The 25,283-nt window shown below is 47.4% G+C and overlaps 5 protein-coding genes across 5 annotated transcripts in view; 1 reads left to right on the forward strand and 4 right to left on the reverse strand.

Moving 5' to 3' along the window:
• LOC309368792 (uncharacterized protein) overlaps positions 1-25,283 on the reverse strand; it is a gene marked incomplete at its 3' end in the record, with an annotated part of 476,991 nt that overhangs the window by 381,815 nt on the left and 69,893 nt on the right. The window lies entirely within an intron of this gene.
• The window catches only part of LOC309369288 (uncharacterized protein), a 150,952-nt gene that overhangs the window by 66,911 nt on the left and 58,758 nt on the right, over positions 1-25,283 (reverse strand). The gene's annotated exons all lie outside the window — the stretch shown is intronic.
• The window catches only part of LOC309369055 (uncharacterized protein), a 291,502-nt gene that overhangs the window by 51,286 nt on the left and 214,933 nt on the right, over positions 1-25,283 (forward strand). The window lies entirely within an intron of this gene.
• LOC309369264 (olfactory receptor 51H1-like) lies at positions 5,573-6,608 on the reverse strand (the record flags this gene model as incomplete). Its single annotated transcript, XM_081910074.1, has 1 exon — positions 5,573-6,608. The coding sequence occupies exon 1, from the start codon at positions 6,530-6,532 to the stop codon at positions 5,573-5,575; it is 960 nt and encodes a 319-aa protein (XP_081766200.1). The 5' UTR covers positions 6,533-6,608.
• LOC309369268 (olfactory receptor 51H1-like) lies at positions 12,987-13,940 on the reverse strand (the record flags this gene model as incomplete). The annotated part of the gene is made up of 1 exon (XM_081910079.1): positions 12,987-13,940. The coding sequence occupies one exon, from the start codon at positions 13,938-13,940 to the stop codon at positions 12,987-12,989; it is 954 nt and encodes a 317-aa protein (XP_081766205.1).

Here is a 25,283-nt window from a genome sequence, read left to right on the forward strand (position 1 = left end):
CCAAGCTCAGTAGCCTGGCTTCTGTAATACATCAATCACTACCAGAGTCAGTTGCTGCACTGAACTTCCATCGTTTTCCCAGGCAACCTAAATTCCACCTCTGGGTCCCCCTGTTTCTGGTCCTGTGCAAAGCTAATACCTTATTCTTTCTTCAAGTTTTCAGGGAGTCTGATTTTGTCAGCCCCCCTTTGTCTAGAGTGGATTCAAACGGTTCCCCTCCTGTGGCTTCCTCTGTGTTGTTTTGACATTCCACACGCTGCGTTCTAGAGCTTATCTCTTCCTATGCAAAGGGCTCCAGCTCCTGCTCCCCCCAGTTTGCACTCTCTCCTCTCTGGATTTCTCGCTTTCTGTCAGAGCGAAAGCATCCCTGACAGCTCCCTTTGGGATCAAAATATCTGTTTTAAAATTCAAAGCAGCTCTCTGTGATGAAGCTCATATATTTTCACAGAACTCAATAACAAACGGGATTACAATATTCCCACAATTAACCTTGAACAGTAAATTACTGTTTTTTCTGTGAATGTTCTTCCTCCAGTTACAGCTTCTTAAACAATGATCAAGCTGGTCTGAACTACCTAGACCATTTTATCTGTAAACTTCAGAGTTGTTAGGGAAGTTTAAGTAGCTTCTGTCAGGTTTTCTGTTTTTGTTTGTGCTCCTGTCAGTCCATGGTTGACGAAAGAGAAGACTGACATTAGAAACAGAAGGGATGCCATGATGGAGCCAAACAAAATCCATTTGAGAGAAGAGCCAGGCTTATCAAATCACTGGTTCTCCCCAGGATGTTGATCCCCATTAATTAACGCACCCAACCCTTCAGAAAACCATCCATCTAACCCACTTGTGTTATTCCTCTGTGACCAATGTTAAAAGGTATTCTTCATTAATTTCTCCCTGAGGCTCTAATCCATTTCTCTCTTCATTGCAGGTAGTGATGAACTGGAAATCAAGAACAAGGGTGACCATGACAAAATCTCCACAGTGGAGAAGAAGTATAAATATATTGAATGTGGAAAACGTTCCCATTCCTCTTCCCATCAAAGAAATCCCATTGGGAAGAAACCTTATAAGTGCTTGGAATGTGGAAAGAACTTCAGTCAGAGCACCCATCTCACTTCCCATCAAAGAATTCATACAAGAGAGAAACCATATAATTGTTTGGAATGTGAAAAGAGCTTCAGTAACAGCTCCTCTCTCACTTCCCATCAGAGAATTCATACAGGGGAGAAACCCTATCAGTGCGGGGAATGTGGAAGGAGCTTTAGTCAGAGTGGCCATCTCACTTCCCATCAAAGAATTCATACAGGGGAGAAACCCTATTTGTGTGTGGAATGTGGAAAGAGCTTCAGTAAGAGCTCCCTTCTCACTTCCCATCAAAGAATTCATACAGGGGAGAAACCCTATCAGTGTGGGGAATGTGGAAAGAGCTTCAGTAACAGTTTTTCTCTCACATCTCATCAAAGAATTCATACAGGGGAGAAACCCTATCATTGTGGGGAATGTGGAAAGAGGTTTAGTCAAAGTGGCCATCTCACTTCCCATCAAAGAATTCATACAGGTGAGAAACCCTATCAGTGCATGGAATGTGGAAAGAGTTTCAGTGTGAGCTCTTATCTCACTTCCCATCGAAGAACTCATACAGGAGAGAAACCCTATCAGTGCATGGAATGTGGAAAGAGCTTCAGTCAGGGCTCCTCTCTCACTTCCCATCAAAGAATTCACACAGGGGAGAAACCCTATCAGTGTGGGGAATGTGGAAAGAGCTTCAGTTGGAGCTCCGATTTCACTTCCCACCAAAAAATTCATACAGGGGAGAAACCCTATCAATGTTTGGAATGTGGAAAGAGCTTCAGTTTGAGCTCCTATCTCACTTCCCATCAAAGAATTCATACAGGGGAGAAACCCTATCAGTGCCTGGAATGTGGAAAGAGCTTCAGGAAGAGCTCCCATCTCACTGTGCATCAAATAATTCATACCAGGGAGAAACCTTATCAGTGCATGAAATGTGGAAAGAGCTTCAGTACAAGCTCCTATCTCAGTTTCCATGAAAGAATTCATACAGAGGAGAAACCCTTCATTCTACAGCTTTAGGAGCCAGGCAAATCCACATCTTTTTAACCAGGCCTTTGGCTGATTGACATCTAATGCCCTTTTAATATATGGTGGGGATGGGGGTTATAGATGTGTATTTTGCGGTTTTATATTGTATTTTTATGTTGTAACCATCCTGAGACCTGTGGGTGTAGGGAATAGGAGCCAACTCTTAGAGGCCAATGGGTCTTTGCCCCCCAATAAGATATTTGAGGGGGCCACCATCCAGTTGATAGGCATTGCCATAAAAACGGTGTGCATAATAATAATAATAATAATAATAATAATAATAGTAATAATAATAATAGTAATAATAGTAATAATTTATTATTTATACTCCACCCATCTTGCTGAGTTTCTCCAGCCACCCAATCAAGTGTTAAGAACAATACAGCATTAAATATTAAAAACCTCCCTAAACAGGGCTGCCTTCGGATGTCTTTTAAAGATAGGATAGCTTATTTCCCTCACTGCTGAAGGGAGGGCGTTCCACAGGGCGGGCGCCACTACTGAGAAGGCCCTCTGCCTGGTTCCCTGTAATTTGACTTATCACAGTGAAGGAACTCCCAGAAGGCCCTCGGAGCTGGACCTCAGTGTCCAGGCTGAACAATGGGTGGAGACACTCCTTCAGGTATACAGGATCCTGTGATTGATTGTGCAAGGTGAGCCTTACCTTGCCCCCCACCAATATTTTATTCATGTCATCACCACTGGGTCGGGAGGTATTCAATTTAAATAAATACATAAATCGCTTTCCTTTGCACATGTTCCAGCTTGTCAATATCCTTATTTATTATCATTTTTAAATTTATGTGCCCTTCATTTGAAGATTTCACAACATAAACATAAGGATGAAGGCATGACTTTCTCAAAAACAAGCCATGCCAGAAAAACCTCTTTTTCTTTTTTCATTGATCAGGGGTCTGTTGTGGAAATAGTGCATCTTTATTTCAGTAAGGGTTTTGACAAAGTCCCCTGCGATATTTATGTGAGGAAGCTGGTAAAATGTTGGCTGAATGAGGTAACTGTTAGCTGGATTTGACTGACCAAACCCGAACAGTACTCCTTCATGATTCTTCATCATCCTGGGGAAAAGTGACAAGAGGGGTGCTGCAGGGTTCTGTCCTGGGCCTGTTGTCACTCAACGTCTTGATAAATGACATGGATGAAGGAACTGAGGGGATGCTCATCAAATTTGAGGATTACATCAAACAGGGAGCGGAGGCCAATGTCGCAGAAGGCAGAATCAGATCAAGGGCAGGAATAGTACCACTTTATTTTGCCTAGAATACTGTGTTCAGTTCTGGGCAACACAATTTAAGTATTTTAAATTTTGTTTGCCTGGGGAAATCAAGTGGGTGGGGGGAACACTATCCATATTCCTTTTATAACACGTGGCAAATGTTTATTGAATACATATATTGTTAAGACTGTTGCAGGAATCCACCCATCACTCAAGGGAAAATGTGGCGTGATCTTTTTGAGTAATCAAATTAAACTTGTAACACACAGCAGGAAGAAAGTCTGCAAATTCATCAGGACAAGTTCTTTGTTTTTTACTGTTGTAACCATTGCTTTCTGAAAATTCATCTTCTATACCATGAAGATAAATCAAAGTAATTTTAAAAAAGAGAGATGGGGAAATAATTAATCTGCTTGCATGTGTTGAGTGTTATTTGGAGACTATAATTTCAGTAATTTCACATTATCAATGTGTTTCTGTGTGTTCAGCACACATGATTGCAGGTGAGACTGAATAAAACACTTCCTAGGAAATTCCCTTTGACTGCTTCTGTATTGTTTCAAATGTGACTTCATTTACACATAAGATCATATTTATTGCTGAAAAATCATGTCATCGTTGGCTTCTTAAACTCTACTCCAACAAACCTTGCACTTAACATGAGTAACTTCTTTCCCGCAATTTCTTAGGTGGAAATAACTGATATTGGAAAGGAAGAAACGAGGTACAGCTTTTCCCTCAAACTTTTGGACGAGGTTAAAGTGGGACATCTACAGAACAATGATAGAAAGTTCTCCAACCTTGGCAGGTGGGCGGAATTTCTTGTCAATTGTTTTTATTCATTTTCCAGATTATTACAAGTCATTGCCAAATTAGTTCAATTCAGTGCAGTTTTCCAGAACATGTTTCCCACTCTCCTTGTAAGATATTGTGGTAATCATTCACTTCCTTCAAAGCCAGCATCCATCTGTGTTTTTATTTATCTGTTGCAATAGGACAGAGCTCACTCAATGTTCCAGTTAAGAAGGTCTGCCCCGAGGCACATCAGGACAAAAGCCGATAAAGTAGTTCAAACACAGCAAACAGAGAGTCCTAAAACACCCTTAAACATATGTTGGGAAAGATAGAAATAAAATAAGCATAGTTTGGATGGCCATCTGTCCTGGATGATCTAGCTAAGATTTCTGTATTGGGTCCCTCTTAAGATTCTGTGAGGAGACCAACCTCATGGATTCCAATAGGAAATTCCTTTTAATTCATTTATGGACATTTAAAAACCTTTGGAGAAGTAGTCTCCCTTGCTTTGAACATGATTGTCTATGCCGCAGGAAGGCCTATTCATAAAGAAGCAAGTTTTCTTGCTTCAGCTTTATTTTGTGCCCAGTGTCAAATTAGTCTTCTGGACCCATCTCTTTGACATCTGATGGGAGGGTGTTCCACAGGGAGGGCACCACCACCGAGAAGGCCCTCTGCCTGGTTTCCTGTAACTCTCACAGCGAGGGAACCGGCAGAAGTTCCTTGGAGGAGGATCTCAGCATCTGGGCTGAACAATGGGGTGAAGATGCTCCTTCAGGTATACTGGGCTGAGGCTGTTTAGGGCTTTAAAGGTCAACACCAACCTGCCCTGTACTCAGAATGTACCTGCACCTCCATGAACAGCTGTGAGTCCAAGAATATTCACAGGCTGTGCACTTGGTCCTTCAGGAGCACAGTTACCCCTTTCAGGACCAGGGAGTCACTCACACCCACCCACCCCCTTCCCCCCAAAACAGTACTTCTGTCTTGTCAGGATTCAACTTCAATCTGTTAGCCACCACCCATCCTCCAACAGCCTCCAGACACTCACACAGGACATTCACTGTCTCCATTGGTTCTGACTTAAAGGAGAGGTGGAGCTGGGTATCATCCACATACTGGTGGACACCCAGCCCACACCCCCTGATTATCTCTCCCAGTGGCTTCATATAGATGTTGAAAAGCATTGGGGAGAGGACAGAGCCCTGAGGCACCCCACAAGTGAGAGCCCAACAACACTTTCGGGACACGAGCCAGGAGGAAGGAGCAGAACCACTGTATAACCGTGCCCCCAGCTCCCAACACCTCTAGCTGGTCCAGATGGATGGTATCAAAGACCACTGAGAGATCCAGCAGCACTAGGAAACAGCTTTCACCTTTGTTCCTAGCCCGTCGGAGAGCGTTGACGAGTGCAACATGATGAGACCTATGGCAGAAGACACATCACTCCCTATTCTTCCCTAACTTCAAAATGCTGCATATCCTTTGCCGAATCTGCTGGGTCTTCACACTGTACACAATGGGATTGAGAAGTGGTGGGACCGCAACATAGATGTTGGCCATCAGCATGTGAACAATGGGGGAAAGGTGCTTCCCATATCGATGTGCCATACTTACGCCAATCATTGGGACGTAGAAAATCAAGATGGCAGCAATGTGGGATACGCAGGTGTTGAGAGCCTTAAGACATTCTTTGCGGGAGGCAATGCTCAAAGCAGTCCTCAGGATCAGAACATAAGATACAAGAATGATGAGAGCATCCAACACTACCGTGCACATGACTACGATCAAACCATATAGGACATTGACTCTGGTGTCTGCACAGGCTAACTTCATGGCATCTTGGTGGAGACAATAGGAATGAGAAAGGACATTGGATCTGCAGAAAGGGAGACGCTTAATAAGGAAGGGGATGGGGAAGCAGACAGACAGGCCTCTTGAAAAGAGAATTATACCAGTTTTCACAATTACAGAATTTGAGAGCAGTGATCTGTATCTCAGTGGATCACGGATGGCAATGAACCGGTCAAAAGCCATTGCCACAAGAATGCCAGACTCTGCCCATTGAAATATATAGATAAAGAACATCTGGCTGATGCAGGCGTTGAATGGGATTTCCCTTGAGTCAAACCAATAGACTCCCAGCATTGTTGGCATGGTGGACATGGAGAGGCCCAGATCCGAGCAGCCAAGCAGGCAAAGGAAGAAATACATGGGCTCATGGAGGCTTTGGTCAGTCTTGATGACATAGAGGATCGTGATGTTCCCAAGCAGAGTCAGGGCGTAGAGCACAAACAGTGGGAAGGCCACCCAAGAGTTCTTCTCCTGCATCCCAGGGATGCCAATCAGGACAAAGGTTTGGTGGCTCACCAGGGTCTCGTTGGAACTGGTGATGGAGGACATTGTTCCCCAAGTGTATTTGGTGGGAAAATGCTAATAAGCTGTGAATATTTGCTATAAAGGACTTTGGGAAATACTCAAGTTGTAGACAAGTGTTCAGGTTCTTTCTCTGTGCCTGAGAGTGGAGCCCCAAACTTATTCAGGGAAGGAAAGTTAGCCCTCAGTGCTCATCCTGTCCTGTGCAGATAAGCTCCCCAACTCGAATATGAAGTCAATCTCCGGCACTCACCCTCCTCCAAGCAGTGTGATTTTTTAAAAAAAGAAGGTCTATGCCATTATAACTGGCTCTTTTGTCAAAGAGACACTTAAAGCATCTTACAAAGTTGAGTAAGAAATTGCATAAGAGTCCTCACCCTCGAAATTACTATATGAAAGACATGACATGAAAAGAAAGAGGGATGGAGTGGGAGGGAGGGTGATTGGGAATGCTTTCTCAAATTAAATTATTACAATGATCACTTGAGGTGAAAACAGTCCAGCAACTCAAAGGCTGCTGGTCTCTCAGCAGATGCAATGGCACAGCAGCCTGGTGGAATTTTACCATCACTTGTGTAGCCGATGAATCTCAAAAGCCAGCAGAATACAGATGATAGGGAATCTGATAGATGTTCTCCAACATGGACTCACTAATAGAGAGTAGGTGTCATGTTGAGGGCCTTGAAATCTAAACAGGGAGATGAATAATAGAATTGTAGAGCTGGAAAGGACCCCTGCAATGCAGGAATGAGAAGTCCTGTGTTCAAAATCTTTTTTCAGCCACAAAGTCACTGGATGGTCTCTCCCCGACTCTGTTATCCAAGAATGATACTGGTTTACAGTGCAGGGCTTCTGGGAGGATCAAGGAGAGAAAATACACAGAGTGCTTTTAATTCTTACATGCTCTATCAAAGTGTGAAGCGTTGTTGTTGAGTATTGGCGATGGAGATATCATCGTGTGGCTCTGGCAAATTCACAGCCTCTCTATTTCTCCTCTGCAAAATAGAAATAAACACCACAGTGTAATAGTTAAATTAGAAAGGCTATATCTAAATGACGGAATGGGTAGTTAAATGGGGAGGATTGGACATGTCTCACCCTAGCTCCTCCTCTTCTGAGAAGACATTGAAACGGAGGTCCTGAATTTTTCACCTCCAGTGGGTGAAAGGGTTGTGACCAGAACTTGAAATCAGTTTGACTTTTAATAATTTAATTTACAAAAAAACCAACAAACAAACATTCAATAATACACACAGAGAGAGAGAGAGAGAGAGAGAGAGAGAGAGAGAGGGAGGGAGGGAGGGACCTCGAGGTACAAACGCCTCAGGTTACAAATACTTCAGGTTACAAACTCTGCTAACCTGGAATATTTGCCTAGAGTTGAGAACTCTAACCCAGGATGAGAACGGAAATCATGTGCCAGCGGCGCAGCGGCAACAAGAAGCCCTATTACTGAAAGCACGCTTCTAGTTAAGAACAGTTTCAGGTTAAGAATGGATCTCTGGAACAAATTAAGTTCGTAACTAGACGTACCTCTGTATATGAATACAAAAATCCAAACAATGTTCAATAAAAGGTTCTAAGAACTAGATTAGAATATGATAAAGAGAGCCAAGAGGAACTTAGCTATCATTTTAAAAGCGACTCCCAGACGCCAATGTTCTTAAGTGGTGGTTAACGCAGAGAAGTCAGGTATTTGGGATATAGGAGCCAGAAAGCCCCAAATAGAAATCCATTCCAAGTAAAAATGTTCAAAATGTTCCATAAAATGTTCAAAATAAAATGGTGAAGTCTGACATCCCTCTCCCCCGCGTTATTGGTTATTGGTTCCTGTTCCAGAAATCCACTTGCTTTCCTGACTGGCCCAAACCTTCTCCCCAATGTGAAATTCTGAAATGAATCCCAATCTCACTCTGGCTAGCCCAGCGTGAATTGCAGCATTTTTCCCTTTGATGACAATGAGCTTAATGGCCATCATATTGATAATTACGGTATATTCTCATCAAAGTACAGTACACTAGTACTTAATGCATATGATACTTCAACATATCATCATCATCATCATCATCATCATCTGCAATTACCAAAAAAGAACTCTGAGTAATATCCACAATATTTAGCTGACCACCTCCAATAAAATATAGCATACAACACGGGAATGAAATCGGAAACAAATGCAAGCCATCGCCATAATCTCATGGCCTCCTGATTGATGATGATCTCTCTGAAGTTAATCAAAGGAAAACTCATCTGTTTTATATCTCATGAATTTGCCTGAATTTAGGACAGAGGACACAAACCTGACACGATTTCTCCCAGGATGAATGCTGAGTCTGCCTTTGCTGTTCCATGAGGGATTCTGCCTATGCTTTTTTATGGCAGGAAGGGTTATAGTGATAATGTTTGCCCTTAGGGAGACAAGCTGTTCCCAGACTGTTAGATATCTGGGCAGAGATTTTTGAAATCCCGTTGGCAATTACTAGGGAATCTCCACACATCCTGCCCAAGGGCCTGCAGATCTGCTCCCAGAGGCATTCCAGAGACCACCTGGGCTCCCACCTTCCATGAAACCAGAGAACTTGGATGTAGATGGAATATAAAAAGAGAGAGGACCCTCCTCCCCACAGATCTGAGGACCACTAAAACGTGTGTGTTTAAGCAAAAGGATGACATTACCGTCCTCTAGATTTAAATGAGGTTGAATTAGTAAATGTATCATTTCAAACCAAGGAAAGACCTCGGCAAAACAATATAACTCAGGTGGTTAGGAAGGCCCAACAGAGACTCCATTTCCTCAGGGTCTTGCGAAAGAACAATGTTAAACAACAATTGATGACCTCCTTCTATCGGTCCACAATAGAAAGTGTCCTCTCATATTGTATCACAGTGTGGTACGTTGGCTTGACAGCCACGGACAGAAAGTCTTTACAGAGGGTGGTGAACACAGCACATGATATCATGGGCTGTCCCCAGGGGGTTGGACTCGATGGCCCTTGTGGTCTCTTCCAACTCTATGATTCTGTGAGCCCTCTAGATCAGTGTTTCCCAACCTTGGGCCTCCAGCTGTTTTTGGACTACAACTCCCATCAACCTTAGCTAGCAAGACCAGTGGTCAGGGATGATGGGAATTGTAGTCCGAAAACAGCTGGAGGCCCAAGGTTGGGAAACACTGCTCTAGATGACATTGCAAGGGATTGTTGCCTTAGGAGAGTGAGAAAAATTCTCAGGGATGATTCATACCCTGACCCGCACCTCTTTAATCTTCTATTCTCGGACAGGAGATATAGAAATATAACCAGTGGTACCAACAGGCTAAAAAACAGTTTCTATCTGTGGGCTGTTAGACTGCTGAACAGAAAATAATATAGTGCAACTGACTTTTGGGGTTGGTGTGTTGTGCGACAAACACACAGAGTGCAATGAGATTGAGTGTTTGTGGGGGAGGGAAGGGAGGCTTGGTTAATTTCATTGTACACAGGTTGTACATTGACAATAAAGGTATTATTATTATTATTATTATTAACACAAGTGAAAAGAATGGTGGTTAATTAATTAATTAATTAATTAATTAATTAATTAATTAATTACACAAAACATTACTTGGATTTCAGGGCCCCTTTACCAGTATTTATTAATTCTCTTATTTGGTCTATGTTCCTATGCAGTTAGTTGCTAAGTCAAGCAAAAATACCACATCCTCACCGCAAGTTCTAAACATCTACAGTCATAAGAAGTGGGTTGACTTAGACTGCAGGAGTCTGTCTAACCAGTTATAAATGCATTCTGGCCACATGCTCTAAACCTCTCCAGCTTTCGGGTGTGAATCGATCTGAACTGCTAATATCTAACTGGTTGCATTTGTGGTTTAAGGGGAAAAGCAACATTCTCATTCCTCACAGTTGGATCCCAATGTCAGGCTCCAGGGAAATCCGATCCTCCCCCCTCATGGCAGGCTGCTGAGGAAAGTAGACAAGAAAGCTCTTTATTCAATATCTACAGAGAGAGGAATGTATCTCTGTGTATCTGAAGAAGTGTGCATGCACACGAAAGCTCATACCAAGAACTAACTTAGTTGGTCTTTAAGGTGCTACTGGAAGGAATTTTTTTTGTTTTGACTATGGCAGACCAACACGGCTACCTATCTGTACAGAGAGAGGCTTAGGAATGCTGCCTCTTGGAGTAATGGCATTGCTCTGAGTAAACTTCACCCCCTTCCCTTCTCATTCGTCCCCCTTATGATGGCTGCTTAAGGCCAACTGTCTTCTAGCTCTCTGCTCTGTCTGCTTCACTGCTCTCCGGGTTCTGGGAGAAGGGGGGGTCTGGAATGCTTTCTAGTGATAACATGTCAGCTGGCTGCTCTGGCTCTGCTTCCCCCTCCTCCTCTCCTTCTCCCAGTATTTCCCAGCTTCGTCCCTCTTCTATCTCTGTGCCGTGCCCTTCTGCAAACCACTGTTTTAAATCTATACTGCTTCCCTCTTCTCTGGAAGATTTGGGGGTGAGGGGAGGCGATCTCCACCATTCCTCCTCAGTCCAGTCCCTGACACCCAACTTGTTCAGGGCTTTGCACATTGAAGTCACTACCTTGAATTGGGCCAGTAGCAAAGAGGCAAACATACAGTTCACGCCTGGTTGGTGCCATGTGATCCATTCTTGCCGCACCTCTTAAACGCATGCAGCAGAATTTGGAACCAGCTGCAGCTTCTGGAATAAACCAATGAATAGCCCCTCATACAGTGCATTGCCCTAATTCAGTTGCGAAGGCCACCACACTGTGGGTCCTTGTGGCCAGATTGTACTTCTCAGGAATAATAATAATAATTTTATATTTTTATTATTTACACTCCGCTCATAGGCAGTGAACCATTGTAGCTGGAAATAGGCACCCTTAGTCACTAAACAAGGTCCATATAGTAGAAGCTCTGGTTTTCCCAGTAATGATGTATGGAAGTGAGAGCTGGACCATAAAGAAGGCTGATCGCCGAAGAATTGATGCTTTTGAATTATGGTGCTGGAGGAGACTCTGGAGAGTCCCATGGACTGCAAGGAGATCAAACATCTCCATTCTGAAGGAAATCGGCCCTGAGTACTCACTGGAAGGACAGATCCTGAAGCTGAGGCTCTAATATTTTGACCACCTCATGAGAAGAGAAGACTCCCTGGAAAAGACCCCGATGTTGGGAAATATGGAGGGCACAAGGAGAAGGGGACCACAGAGGACGAGATGGTTGGACAGTGTTCTCGAAGCTACCAGCATGAGTTTGACAAAATTACGGGAGGCAGTGGAAGACAGGAGTGCCTGGCGTGCTCTGGTCCCTGGGGTCACGAAGAGTCAGACACGACTAAACGACTAAACAACAACAACAAAGTGACTAAATGGCAGCGGTTCTCAAGTGAGAAGGCCTGAGGGTGTCTACCCATGGCTTTGTGTAGCTATTAAGCTGCAGGGGGACATGAGGGAATCAGGCAGGGCCTCCCAGGACAAAAGCTAAGGGCCCAAACAGTCCACCAAGGACAATGTCTTCTGGCTCCCTGCATCTATTTTGAACCAATATCCTTATGTCTCTTGTTATGAACAAACAAACAAACCAACAAACCACCTTTATAGATTAGTTAAACAAGTAGTGTCCACCAAGAATCCTACTTTTAGCACTGATACTTTTAGTATGCTCAGATGCGAACACCAACATATCATTTATGTTTCGGAAGTATGTATGTAACTCCCATTCAGATATGTTTTTTTTAAGAATTACAAATCTTTACAGTGCATGTGTTTTGAACTTAAAGGTAAAGGTAAAGGGACCACTGACCATTAGGTCCTGTCGCGGACGACTCTAGAATTGCGGTGCTCATCTTGCTTTACAGGCCGAGGGAGCCGACGTTTGTCTGCAGACAGTTTTTCCGGGTCATGTGGCCAGCATGACTAAGCCACTTCTGGCAAACCAGAGCAGCGCACGGAAATGAAGTTTACCTTCCTGCCGGAGCGGTACCTATTTTTCTACTTGCAGTTTGACATGCTTTCAAACTGTTAGGTTGGCAGGAGCAGGGACCGAACAATGGGAGTTCACCCGGTCGTGGGGATTTGAACCGCCGACCTTCTGATCGGCAAGTCCTAGGCTCAGTGATTTTGAACTTATGATCTATCAAATCCTTTATCAAAGTTGAATATTCTGTGGAATGCCATCTTTCATAATATGGAAATAAATCTCATTCAAAGAAATGATTGAGTATACATCGGTGGGAGGGTAATTTCTTTAATGAATAAACATTGTGATGGAAATAAACAGCTTAATGCCCTACTTGGAAGTATTCATTGGGGAAATAAATTGTGCAAAATGGTTTAGGATCTTCCATTTAAAAAATCAACACATTAAAAGGAAAAAACAGAATACTTATTAAAGAGATATGGAAAAAACACAAAATTAACCCATCTATCCCTAATTATAAACCACTTTAACTTCTTCTTCAGAAGCAATATCAACACCTACTTATTTTTAAATTGTAAAATGTTGCCTATCCTTTGCCGAATCTGCTTGGTCTTCACACTGTACACAACGGGATTGAGAAGTGGTGGGACAGCAACAAATATGTTGGCCATAAGCATGTGGACAATGGGGGAAAGATGCTTCCCAAATCGATGTACCACACTGATGCCAATCATTGGGATGTAGAAAATCAAGATGGCAGAAATGTGGGCCACGCAGGTGTTGAGAGCCTTCAGACACTCTTTTCGAGAAGCAATGCTCAAAACTGTCTTCAGGATCAGGATGTACGATACAAGAATGATCAGAACATCTAGCATTATACTGCACATGACTACAACCAAGCCATATATGATGTTGACTTTTATGCCTGCACAGGCTAACTTCATGGCATCTTGGTGGAGACAGTAGGAGTGAGAAAGGACATTGGATCTGCAGAAAGGGAGCCGTTTAATGAGAAAGGGGAACGGGAAGCAGACACAGAGACCTCTGGACAAGATAGCTATACCTATTTTTGCAATGACTGAATTTGAGAGCAGTGACCTGTATCTCAGTGGATCACGGATGGCAATCAAGCGATCAAATGCCATTGCCACAAGAATGCCAGACTCTATCTCTTGAAGTATATGGATAAAGAACATCTGGGTGATGCAGCTGTTGAGTGGGACTTCTCTTGAGTCAAACCAATAGACTCCCAGCATTGTTGGCATGGTGGACATGCACAGGGCCAGATCCGAGCAGGCAAGCAGGCAAAGGAAGAAGTACATGGGCTCATGGAGGCTTTGGTCAATCTTGATCACATAGAGGATCATGATGTTCCCAAGCAGAGTCAGGGCGTAGAGCACAAACAATGGGAAGGCCATCCAAGAGTTCTTCTCCTGCATCCCAGGGATGCCAATCAGGACAAAGGTTTGGTGGCTCACCAGGGTCTCATTGGAGCTGGAGATGGAGGACATTGTTCCCTAAGTGTTGTGGTAGAAAGATTCTAAGGAGTAACAAAATTGATCTGAGCGTTAGAGATTCTGATATCCTGGTTCAGTCCAACATGAAATGTTGTTATTAGAGGCTCCATTCAAAGAAGGAGAAACAGTCCTAAAATCAGTGCTAAATTCTCCTTTTATGATGGTCAACTAAGAACCCCTCTGTTAGGGGACTGCCCAGAGTGGCTGAGGAAACCATAATAATAAAAGTACAGTATCATCATCATCATCAACCTCAGTCCTCAACAGTCTCCCAACTCCAACCAGTTAATCTCTTTTATTATTTAACGCTTCTATACCTGTTTGCTTGCTTTTGTCAAGGTGGTGCTGGCTTTTGTGGCCTTGGCAAATTCATTGTTTCTCAATTTCTCCTCTGCAGATTTGGACTAACAATCACAGTGTAGCTGCTGACATAGAAATGATATATCTAAATGACTAAATGTATAGCAGCATAAGGAATAGGGGGTGGGACAAGTCTCATCCCACCTTCTCCTGCTCCGCCTTTAAAGAACAGGTTGGGAAGCCATCTGTCATGGGTGCTTTGGCTGCCATTCCTTCACCCTTGAGGTTCCTCCCAACTCTACAAGTCTATGATTCCTCTTCTGAGAAGACAACCTTAAAACTGAAAAGCCCAGGGAGCGAAAGGGATGTGACCAGATATGACCAGAAGCTGGAATCGGGGGCGGGGGCAGATATTGACTGATTTTATAATTGTGTACATAAAAACAAAAATGTACAAATGAATATTAAGAATGGATGAAGGAAGGAAAACTAGGATACCAGGATAACATACCTTTAGGCGCCAGGTGAAAATGTTTCTCTAACACCAGGCCTCTGGTCTTTTAAACAATTGTGGGAGCGGAGTCTTTTGTTTGCTTTTTTGTCTTTCGGTTATGCATTTTGCCTTATTTTGTAATCTTATGTTGGGAAGCTCCCTCTGATGTTGGGTGAAGAGCAGCAGACAAATAGAATAGATAAAAACAGTAATTATGATGACAATCTGGGAAAATAAGATGTGAATCTGCATGAGGAAAAGTGGCTAAAACCTGCAAGACTTACAGCATGCAAGCGTAAAAATAAAACAGAATAAAATGAAGTATGGAAGGAGGAGGAAAAAGTAGCCTTTTACAACTAAACTTATTCAAAGCCGTCCATAGTCCGAAGCCTAGAAAAAGCCGGCTCTGTTCATACCTCAGTCCTAAGATGGGCCTGTTGCGATAAGAGAGAAGCAAGATCTTCTCAAAGGAATAACAAAGGGCCCCTCTAGATGGCCAATTTATTGAGGATTCATCTTGAGTTGCTTGGGCAAATCTGACAGAGAGGTTAGTGACTGCATTTTCATTCTGCTTGGTTTGTGAGGTGGTTATAAGAGAATGCATATTTATCCTGCCTTCATGCTGATTTGCATTCAGAGCCCTTGCTCATCTATCAGTCACTCATTTGTTCATCCTGCACTTTTCAAGACATTTCCCTGTCACTTTCCAAATTGCAAACAGTCTGTTTTTTAAATAAATATATATAAGAAGTAGATTTGTTGTTCTGGGGTGATAGAGCATTCCCACTTTAAAAGTGTAAACTGAAAATTCTGGTGCGTGATTGAAGGACTCGCCTGAAAATATTGGTGGTCTGGAGATGCCCAGTGATAAATCAGAGCAACAGTTAATGTCTGTGGGAAAGATGGAGCAGAAAGATCTAATCCAGTATAAAATTACATTGAAAGGCAGGGAGAATTTCTTCCAGGCCCTGTGTGAAGTGCATGTACTGGCGTGTTCTGCTTGATATAGGTTGGGAATAAGATAACCTGAATGATCAACTCACCCTTTATATATGTAGACTGGGACCTCCTGCAGATACCATCTTAGCAAGATGTGGGATCTGCACAATGAAGGAAACGGACCTCTGGAATTGCCTCCTGAATGGGACCCAGTGTCCCTTTGGAATGGCCTGTTCTTCAATAGGAGACAGTGCCGCCTTTGTTGTCATTTGGGCACCTACTGAAGACCCTCCTCTTCAGTCCCAGTTGGCACCTGCACTTATAGAATGTTTGTATAAATGAATTTGTTCCTAAATCTCCGTATGGTTTTTATATTGGAATCATTTGGAATTTTAAAACATATGGAACAGTTTTCAAATGTGGTCCCCCCCGCCAACTTTCTTGCATATTTCATCTTTCTTTGTATGCTTTCTGGTGGCAACCTTCCCTGGGATTATGTGGTGAAGGATGGGAAAGAAATCAAACCGATAAAGCAATCAAAGCTAAAAGATTCTTTTTACACTTGTTTACAGCTTCCATTGTCCTCCGTAGTCCTGGGCAGCAGATGGACTCCTCCAATATGGAATTCCACATTAAATCCCAGTAGCAATTGCAGCATTTTCACTCAAATGATAGAAATGATAATGGCGATAATGTTCATAATAATCATATTGATAATGAGAAGCATGATTATCATCAAAGTTCAGCAGTAGTACAGAGGCATATGTTGCTTTTCCATATAGATATGGATATTAGACCGTTATTGTTATTTGCAGCTAACAATTAACAAAAATGCCTCTGGTATACACAATATTTAACATGGAACATTGGAACAAAAAGCAAGTGTAAACTCTCTCGATCATCTTATAGCCTCATGACTGAGGAAAACCTCTCTGAGCTCAGTCAAGGGAAAACTCACACGCTTTGTATCTCATCGAGTCCTTTGCACTTACCTGACTTTGTGGCACAGGCTGTGAACCTGACCTGGTGAACATGGAACCTGCCAGCTCCTGCCTGTGATGTTCATGGCAATAAGCATTGTAGAAAAACTGTTTTCCCTCTGGGCAATGACACCATGGGGCCTAGGTGCCCAGAACTGCTGAACTCACTGGGAGCAGTTATTAGAGAATCCCCAAGGATCCTGTCAAGGGACCTGCAATTCTGTTCTCAGAGGTGTTCTGGAGACCACTCTGTGCTCCCTTGTTCCTTAACACCAGAGAAGTGGGATGCAGACGGAAATATGCTCAGAGTGGAGTATTGATTTCATGTTCTTTATTTCAGCTCATAGCACAACAGTGCAAATTTCCCCCCAAACCTCTGGCTATATATACATTATTTACACAATGGGTCCTGTGTGATCGGCTGATTCAACTCCCCTCTTGGAGCCTGATTGGGCTACTCCTGCAGATGAATCAGGTTGCTGCATTCTAGGATCCTACCTGCCTATTGTTCTAGGATCCAAGCTCAGTACAGTCACACCTCATGTTACGTTTGATTCAGGTTGCACTTTTTCAGGTTGCATCCCGCGGCAGCCCAGAAGTACCAGAAAGGGTTACTTCTGGGTTTCGCCACTCGCGCATGCGCAGACGCACAAAACGACATCACGTGCATGCGCAGATGCAGCGAATTGCGACGCGCGCACGCGCAGACACACAGATGAGGGTTGCATTCTGCTCATGTTGTGAACAGGTCTCCGGAACGGATCCTGTTTGCAACAAGAGGTACCACTGTACATAACACAGACAGAATATCTTAACCAGGAGGTCTCAGCCTATCTCTCTGAGTGGATCCAGGGAGAGAGGTGTGAAAAGGACAGAACAGCCACACGTCCCTTGAAGGGTGCTGTCAGGGGTTCAGGAGCAGAGACACAGGAGGGGGAGCAAATGGAGAGCGAGGAGGAGGAATCCGAGGGGGGAGTAGGCAGTGACAGTGGTCAGAGAGATTCCTTGAGTCTCACCAGCGAATCGGAAGACTCGCAGAAGGGAGCGCCCGTGGCCAGGGCGAGGGGGGTGCCAAAGGGGAAGCCCCAGAAACAAGGGGCCAGCAGGGACTCATTGAGCAGCAGCTGGAAATCAGGACTAGCTTCCCCACCAGAGCACAGTAGGTGGGAGGAGTCCCAGGAATCGGGAACAGTGTTCTCGCCACCAGCGAGAGGAGATGAGTCAGGGATGACCACGCCCACATCGGAGAGCAGGGGAACGGTCAGGAGGAAGGTTACCGGCTGGGCGCGCGCGCCAAGTTCAAATGTACAGGCGAGCGGCACAGCAGGTAGCCCGGATGAGGAGCCAGGTCCTAAAGCCCGCCAGAAGGAAGGGCAAGACTCAGGAGGGTCAGCGTCAGAAGAGTCCAGGAAGGAGGAAACCCCAGGGGGCAGAAGGACCCAGCGAAGAAAGGAACAGTGCAGGAGGTGGAGCCGGGCTAGGATCTTAAACTGGTGCGGAAGGGGTAGTGAGTCAGAGGGGACTTCGCCGGTCTGAAGTCAAGACGTAGGATTGCACGCTCTGGGGTTTGAAATGGAAACTAAGCTTCAATAAAGACTTTTGTACATTAAATCAACTGGGCGTTGGTCCTCTGTGAGCTGGGACCTGGAGGCAATCCTGACAGTAAGTCCCCTCTCACACCATCTTTTTGAAACCTCGCCACGTGAAGGAACGCAGGGAGGGGCGAAGATTGGTGCTTCGCGAGCTCACAAAAACGGGGCAAAATGACTACCGAAGAACACATAGCAAGCCTGCGGGAAGCAGTGATGCAACTTAACGCAGAAATTTTGGCATCCAGGAAAAAGGAGGCGGAAGCAGCGGCTACCTGCCAGGATCTGCGAGCCAGGTTAGAAAAATTGACTACACAGGGGCTGCTGGGATCCAGACCAGAGGGGATTGGGCTGGGAAAAAGAGGAGGGAGCCTTGTGTCTCATTTTGATGGGAATTTGCAGCAGTATCCTAACTTTCGAGCAGACGTCATTTATGCGCTAAAGTTGCTGGAGAAGGACTTTAGAGATCAAGAGGAGAAAGTGGGCTTCATAGTCAGTCATCTCTATGGAGAAGCTAAAGCATGGTTGCGCAATCTCTGGAGAGATAAGGATCCAGCCCTCCGGAATGCGGATGCCTTCATTAAAGCGATGGATGCTTGTTTTTTGTCAGAGATTGATGTAGATATCGCCAGGAAAGAGATTCATGGGCTGAAACAAGGCAAAGCCACTGTGAGGCAATATCACTCCCGTTTTTTTGCATTGGTCAATGCATTAGGGTTGGAGAAAGAGTCAGCTGCCGTCAGGGACCTGTTTTGGGAGGGGCTGAACGGAGCTGTGAAAGACGAAATTGCAAGGGGGGAGAGGCCCCAAACCACCCAAGATGTAGTGCGGAGGGCGCTAACGATTGGGGTACGCCTGGAAGGACGCCCTTGGAGCAAGGAGGAAGGGCATTGGGGACGCACGCCAGCAAGAGCACCGCCTTCCTTTCCCAGGGAAACGGTGTGCGCTCATTCCACGCCTCCGCTGGGAGGGGGAGAAGAGCCGATGGAGATAGGTGGTGCTAAGGCTCGGTCAGCAGCCGGAGCCCTACCACCGGGAGCAGTCAAAACGAAGCCTCCTAGAGGGAACAGGAAATGTTACATCTGCGACAGTGCTCAGCACATGGCGAAAGAGTGTCCCCAGAGGATTCACAAGCACACTGCAGCTTCAGCAGCAGTAACAGAATCTGTTCAGCAGAATGCAACGCAGCAGGGAAACGAAATGGTCTGGCTGGAATCGGAGGCACTGGGGCCCAGCCAGACAAGTCAATGAAGCAGTCCCCAGGGATCTTACAGCCCACAGACCCCCTCCCACCCAAACCAGTGGTGCAACTCACCGCATCTCTCCAGCTTCCCCATGGGCTCACCATGGAAGTCCCGATTACCATTGACTCTGGGAGCAACGCGGACTTTATCGGACTGGAATTTCTCAAGCAACACAACGTGGCGCTCCTACCGGCCACGACACCCCTGAATGTAGTCACGGTGGTCGGCAGAGAGCTCCTGGGGGGGGGGGGCAAGTGCTGCAGCAGACACCTCCGATGGTGATGCGAATTGGGAATCACCGCGAAGTCATCAGCTTCAATGTCACCCACCTGTCAGACACGCCCATAGTGTTGGGCATGAGTTGGCTGGACAGGCACAGCCCGGCATTAGCTTGGTACCAGCGCCAACTGACCTTCAGCTCCTCCTACTGTGCAGAACACTGCATCCTTGCTAACCAGGAAGAGGAGGGACAAGAGGATGGACCACAGCTGAACTTAGGCATGTTGCAAGCAGTACCCAACAAGTACAAAGAGTTTTTGGAGGTTTTCTGCGAGAAGGAAGCGGACAAGCTGCCTCCCCACAGGCCCTACGACTGCAAAATTGACCTCCTGCCGGGGGCGACACTGCCGATGGGGAAGCTATATTGCATGTCTGAGGATGAACTGCAGGAACTCAGGGAGTTCATAGATCACAATTTGAAGCGGGGATTCATCCGAGAATCCAAAGCGGTAGGGGGCAGTCCCGTGTTTTTTGTGAAGAAGCGGGACACGCCCCAGAAGAGGTTGGTAGTTGATTTCAGAATCTTAAACTCGAAAACTAAGCCCTCAGCCTTTCCCATGCCCAAGATAGACGGCCTGCTGGCGACGGTGAGGAAGGGTCGCATCTTTACCAAGTTGGATCTATGCGGAGCGTACAATCTCATACGCGTGAGGGAGGGCGACGAGTGGAAAACGGCCATGTTTACGCCCCTGGGCACCTATGAATATAGAGTTATGCCTTTTGGATTACAAAATAGCTCCCACTGTTTTCAAGCCTTCATGCACCACGTCTTAGCGGGTCTCCTCTACAAGAAGTGCGTCTGCTTCCTGGACGACATCCTGATCTTCTCGGAGTCAAAGGAGGCTCACGAGGGCGATGTCAAGGAAGTCCTGCAGCAGCTGAGGGACCACAGGCTTTACGCCAAACTGGAGAAGTGCCAGTTCGACAGGACGGAGGTGGATTTCCTGGGATACAAGCTGTCCGACAAGGGACTCGCCATGGACAGCGCCAAGGTCCATTCGGTGCTGGACTGGAAAAGCCCGCGCAATCGGAAGGAGGTCCAGAGGTTTGTCGACTTTGCCAACTTTTATCGCAAGTTCATCAAAGGTTTCGCTATGCAGACGGCGGCCATCACCGACACCCTCAGCTCCAAGAAGAAGAAGTTCATCTGGATGGAGCAGGCAGAGCAGTCCTTTCAGAAACTCAAGCGTCTCTTCGCGTCTGAAGAACAACTACTGCATGTGAACCCCAGCAGGCCCATGAGGGTGGAGACGGACGCCTCAGACAGAGCCGTGGGGGCTGTCCTGTTGCAGCAAGACCACCAGGGGGACTGGAGGCCGTGCGCTTTCTACTCCAGGAAGCTCAGCAAGTCGGAACAGAACTACACCATCTGGGACAGGGAGTTGCTGGCCATTCATGCAGCCTTCAAGGCGTGGCGGCACTTCCTCATCGGAGCCAAACACACGGTGCAGGTCCGCACGGACCACAAGAACTTGGAGTACTGGCGCACAGCGAGGTTCCTGAACCAGAGGCACATACGCTGGGCGGAGTTCTTTGCGGATTTCGACTTCAGGATAGAATACATCCCGGGAGACAGCAACACCATGGCGGATGCGCTGTCCAGGAAACCACAGTATCTAGAGGAAGAGGCACCGGCGGCGGCCAAGCACATTTTCGCACCAGAAGCATGGGCGTGCGACTCAGCCACGGTGGACCTGGAAGCGGTACGTCGCGCGCTGCAGACGGACCCCTTCGCTCAAGCTTAAATGGAGGAGGTGCGCAGCGGCACGGCGGGGGGCGACGAGTTCCAAGTACGTGACGGACTGCTCATACGCAAAGGGGCCCTCTACGTGCCGGGGGACGACCTACGAGCGAGAGTACTGCAACAGTTGCACGACGCACCCAGCGCTGGGCACTTCGGCAAAGAGAAGACGGTGGAATTAGTAGCCAGAGACTTTTGGTGGCCCAAGATGAGAGGGGAGGTCGCGGATTATGTCAATAGGTGCGACACCTGCCAAAGGGCCAAGCCGGTACACAGGCCACCGGCGGGACTGTTGGAACCACTGCAGACACCGTTCGAACCATGGGAGAGGGTGGCTCTGGACTTTGTCACTGATCTGCCCAGTTCGAGGGGAAAGACAGCAGTACTCGTGGTAGTAGATCTGTTCACCAAGATGGCCCACTTCATTCCTTGCGCGAAGGTGGCCACGGCGGAACAGACGGCCAAACTGTTCATAGACCACGTGTTCAAGGTGCACGGCCTGCCACGGTCCATCCTGTCTGACCGGGGGCGCCAGTTCATTTCGAGTTTCTGGCAGAAGCTGATGGGCATCCTGAACGTCAAAGTCAACCTGTCGTCGGCGAGACACCCACAGACCAACGGACAAGCGGAGAGGGTCAACGCCGTCATGCAGCAGTACCTGAGATGCTACGCGAACCAGCAGCCCTCGACCTGGGTGGACTATCTACCGCTGGCCGAGTTTGCCTACAACAACACGAAGCACGTGTCCACGGGGGTGACACCGTTTTTCGCCAACAATGGGCGGCATCCCAGGACCTTCCCGGGTTTAGAGAAAGTGAGGGAGGGGGAGCCGCAGGGAGCAGACGCTGTGGCAGCGGAGTTACAGGAGGTCCACGAGCAGCTCAGAAGGCAGTTAGAGCTAGCAAAACAAGCTTACAAAGTGCAGGCAGACAGACACAGGAGAGTTGGGGAGGACATCCGGGTGGGGGACTGGGTCTGGTTGGCAGCCCAGGCAGTCCCGGCCAGATCGTTAGCCAAGAAGAAGCTCGGACATAAGCAGCTAGGGCCTTACCAAGTCGAGGCACAGATCAACCCAGTGGCCTTCCGGTTGACACTCCCAGAGGGATCCAGAATGCACCCGGTCTTTCATAGATCAGTGCTAACGCCCTACAAGGCGCCTCACAGGTTCCAGGCGCCAGGGACGGCTCCGAGCCCGCTCAGGGAAGCGCCCACAGTAGGGGGGTCGCCGAGGGCGGAGCCGCTCAACGAGGTCACAGAGATTTTGGACTCCAGATGGGGGGTAGAGGGGGTTGAATATCTCCTCGCCAGGGAAGGTACCCCGGCCAGCGCCAACAGCTGGGTACCGTACTTTGCCGTGGAGGAGCACTACCTCAAGGACGAGTTCCATGCACTTTTCCCACACAGGCCCATGCCGGCAGATTATTTCGACGAATACCTTTTCACTCCCACACTCTCAGCCAGCACGTTTCAGGGGTTCTCTTCAGATGAGGACAAGGCGCCAGAGACTAGCTCCCCAGAGGGATCACTCTCAGGGTTCGGCACAGGGGGCTCCTATTGGTGGGAGGATCAACCTGAGGTGGGGTGGCGCAGAGGGATGCCGAGAGGACCACTGCACGCAGCATCACCCCAGGAGACGGGGGATGAGGGGGTCATGGGTGAGTTGAGGGAAGATCCCGGGTTCGAACATGCCGCCCAGGAGATGGAAGCCAAGGAGATCGCCGTCGATGAGCCCGTACAGGACTTCCCGGACTTATCCCGATGGCTGCACGTCATGGGGGACGAACTGTATCCTGCACTCACCCCCACAACACTGGAGCCACCGGAACCCGCACCTGAAGAGGGGGAGGGGGAAGGGGGGGCTTCGAGGGGGGGATGGATGTCAGGGGTTCAGGAGCAGAGACACAGGAGGGGGAGCAAATGGAGAGCGAGGAGGAGGAATCCGAGGGGGGAGTAGGCAGTGACAGTGGTCAAAGAGATTCCTCGAGTCTCACCAGCGAATCGGAAGACTCGCAGAAGGGAGCGCCCGTGGCCAGGGCGAGGGGGGTGCCAAAGGGGAAGCCCCAGAAACAAGGGGCCAGCGGGGACTCATTGAGCAGCAGCTGGAAATCAGGACCAGCTTCCCCACCAGAGCACAGTAGGGGGGAGGAGTCCCAGGAATCGGGAACAGTGTTCTCGCCACCAGCGAGAGGAGATGAGTCAGGGATGACCACGCCCACATCGGAGAGCGGGGGAACGGTCAGGAGGAAGGTTACCGGCTGGGCGCGCGCGCCAAGTTCAAATGTACAGGCGAGCGGCACAGCAGGTAGCCCGGATGAGGAGCCAGGTCCTAAAGCCCGCCAGAAGGAAGGGCAAGACTCAGGAGGGTCAGCGTCAGAAGAGTCCAGGAAGGAGGAAACCCCAGGGGGCAGAAGGACCCAGCGAAGAAAGGAACAGCGCAGGAGGTGGAGCCGGGCTAGGATCTTAAACTGGTGCGGAAGGGGTAGTGAGTCAGAGGGGACTTCGCCGGTCTGAAGTCAAGACGTAGGATTGCACGCTCTGGGGTTTGAAATGGAAACTAAGCTTCAATAAAGACTTTTGTACATTAAATCAACTGGGCGTTGGTCCTCTGTGAGCTGGGACCTGGAGGCAATCCTGACAGGTGCATTTACAGGAGAGAGCCCAGCCAGACAACGTGGCACTTGGTGCTCCTCTCTGTGAGCGCTGGTTCCTCCAATGCTGGGAGTGGAGCACTGGCCTGCTCTGGGGGTGCCTGCATGGGGGTGCCTGCTTTGCACCCCCTCAAAAACCTGAACCTGGGGGCACTGCCCCTCTGGCATGCCACACACTACGCCCCTGGGCTGCTAAGGCTGTAAGGGTTTCTGCAGCTGCTCGCTCTTCCTGGTGGGCTGAGCTCTTTTGACTCTTCCTAGGCCAAGGTGATGGGTGTGTGTCTGTCTCTGGCTCCTGTGAGGTGTCTGGGACCAGTCAAGAACATAAGAAGAGGCTGCTGGGTTAAGCCAATGGCCAATCTTGTACAGCCTCCTGCTCTCACACTGAAACCCATAAGCTGGAAACTAAGGCGCAGAGTCCTCTCTGCTCCTGTCATTCCCAACAGCTGCTATTCAGAAGCCTTACTGCCTCCCAACTATGGAGGCAGACAACAGCTATCATGGCTAGTAGCCATCGATAGTCCTCTCCTCCTCCATGAATCCTCTTTTAAATACGGCTGTCATACGTCTGAGTTTTCTCGGACATATCTGGGATTCGTCTGTTGGGGGAAAAATCTCAACAACTTTTGTGTCCGGATTTTCACATTTTAAAATAAGGCAGCCCCACTTTAAAGCCACCTGAGTTGGAGGCCATCACTGCCTCCAGTGGGGCTGGGAGCCAGTTCCACAGTTTAACTCTGTGCTGTGTGAAGAAGGACTTCCTTTTATCTGTCCTAAATCTTCCAGCATTCCACTTCAATCCCACTTGGAGTACTGCAATGCGCTCTACGTGGGGCTACCTTTGAAGGTGACCTGGAAACTACAACTAATCCAGAATGCAGCAGCTAGACTGGTGACTGGGAGCGGCCACCGAGGCCATATAACACCGGTCCTGAAAGACCTACATTGGCTCCCAGTCCGTTTCCGAGCACAATTCAAAGTGTTGGTGCTGACCTTTAAAGCCCTAAACGGCCTCGGTCCAGTATACCTGAAGGAGAGTCTCCACCCCCATTGTTCAGCCCAGACACTGAGGTCCAGATCCGAGGCCCTTCTGGTGGTTCCCTCACTGCGAGAAGCCAAGTTAC

The sequence above is a fragment of the Podarcis melisellensis genome (assembly GCF_964234715.1).
Source record: "Podarcis melisellensis genome assembly, chromosome: 4".
NCBI lineage: Eukaryota > Metazoa > Chordata > Lepidosauria > Squamata > Lacertidae > Podarcis > Podarcis melisellensis.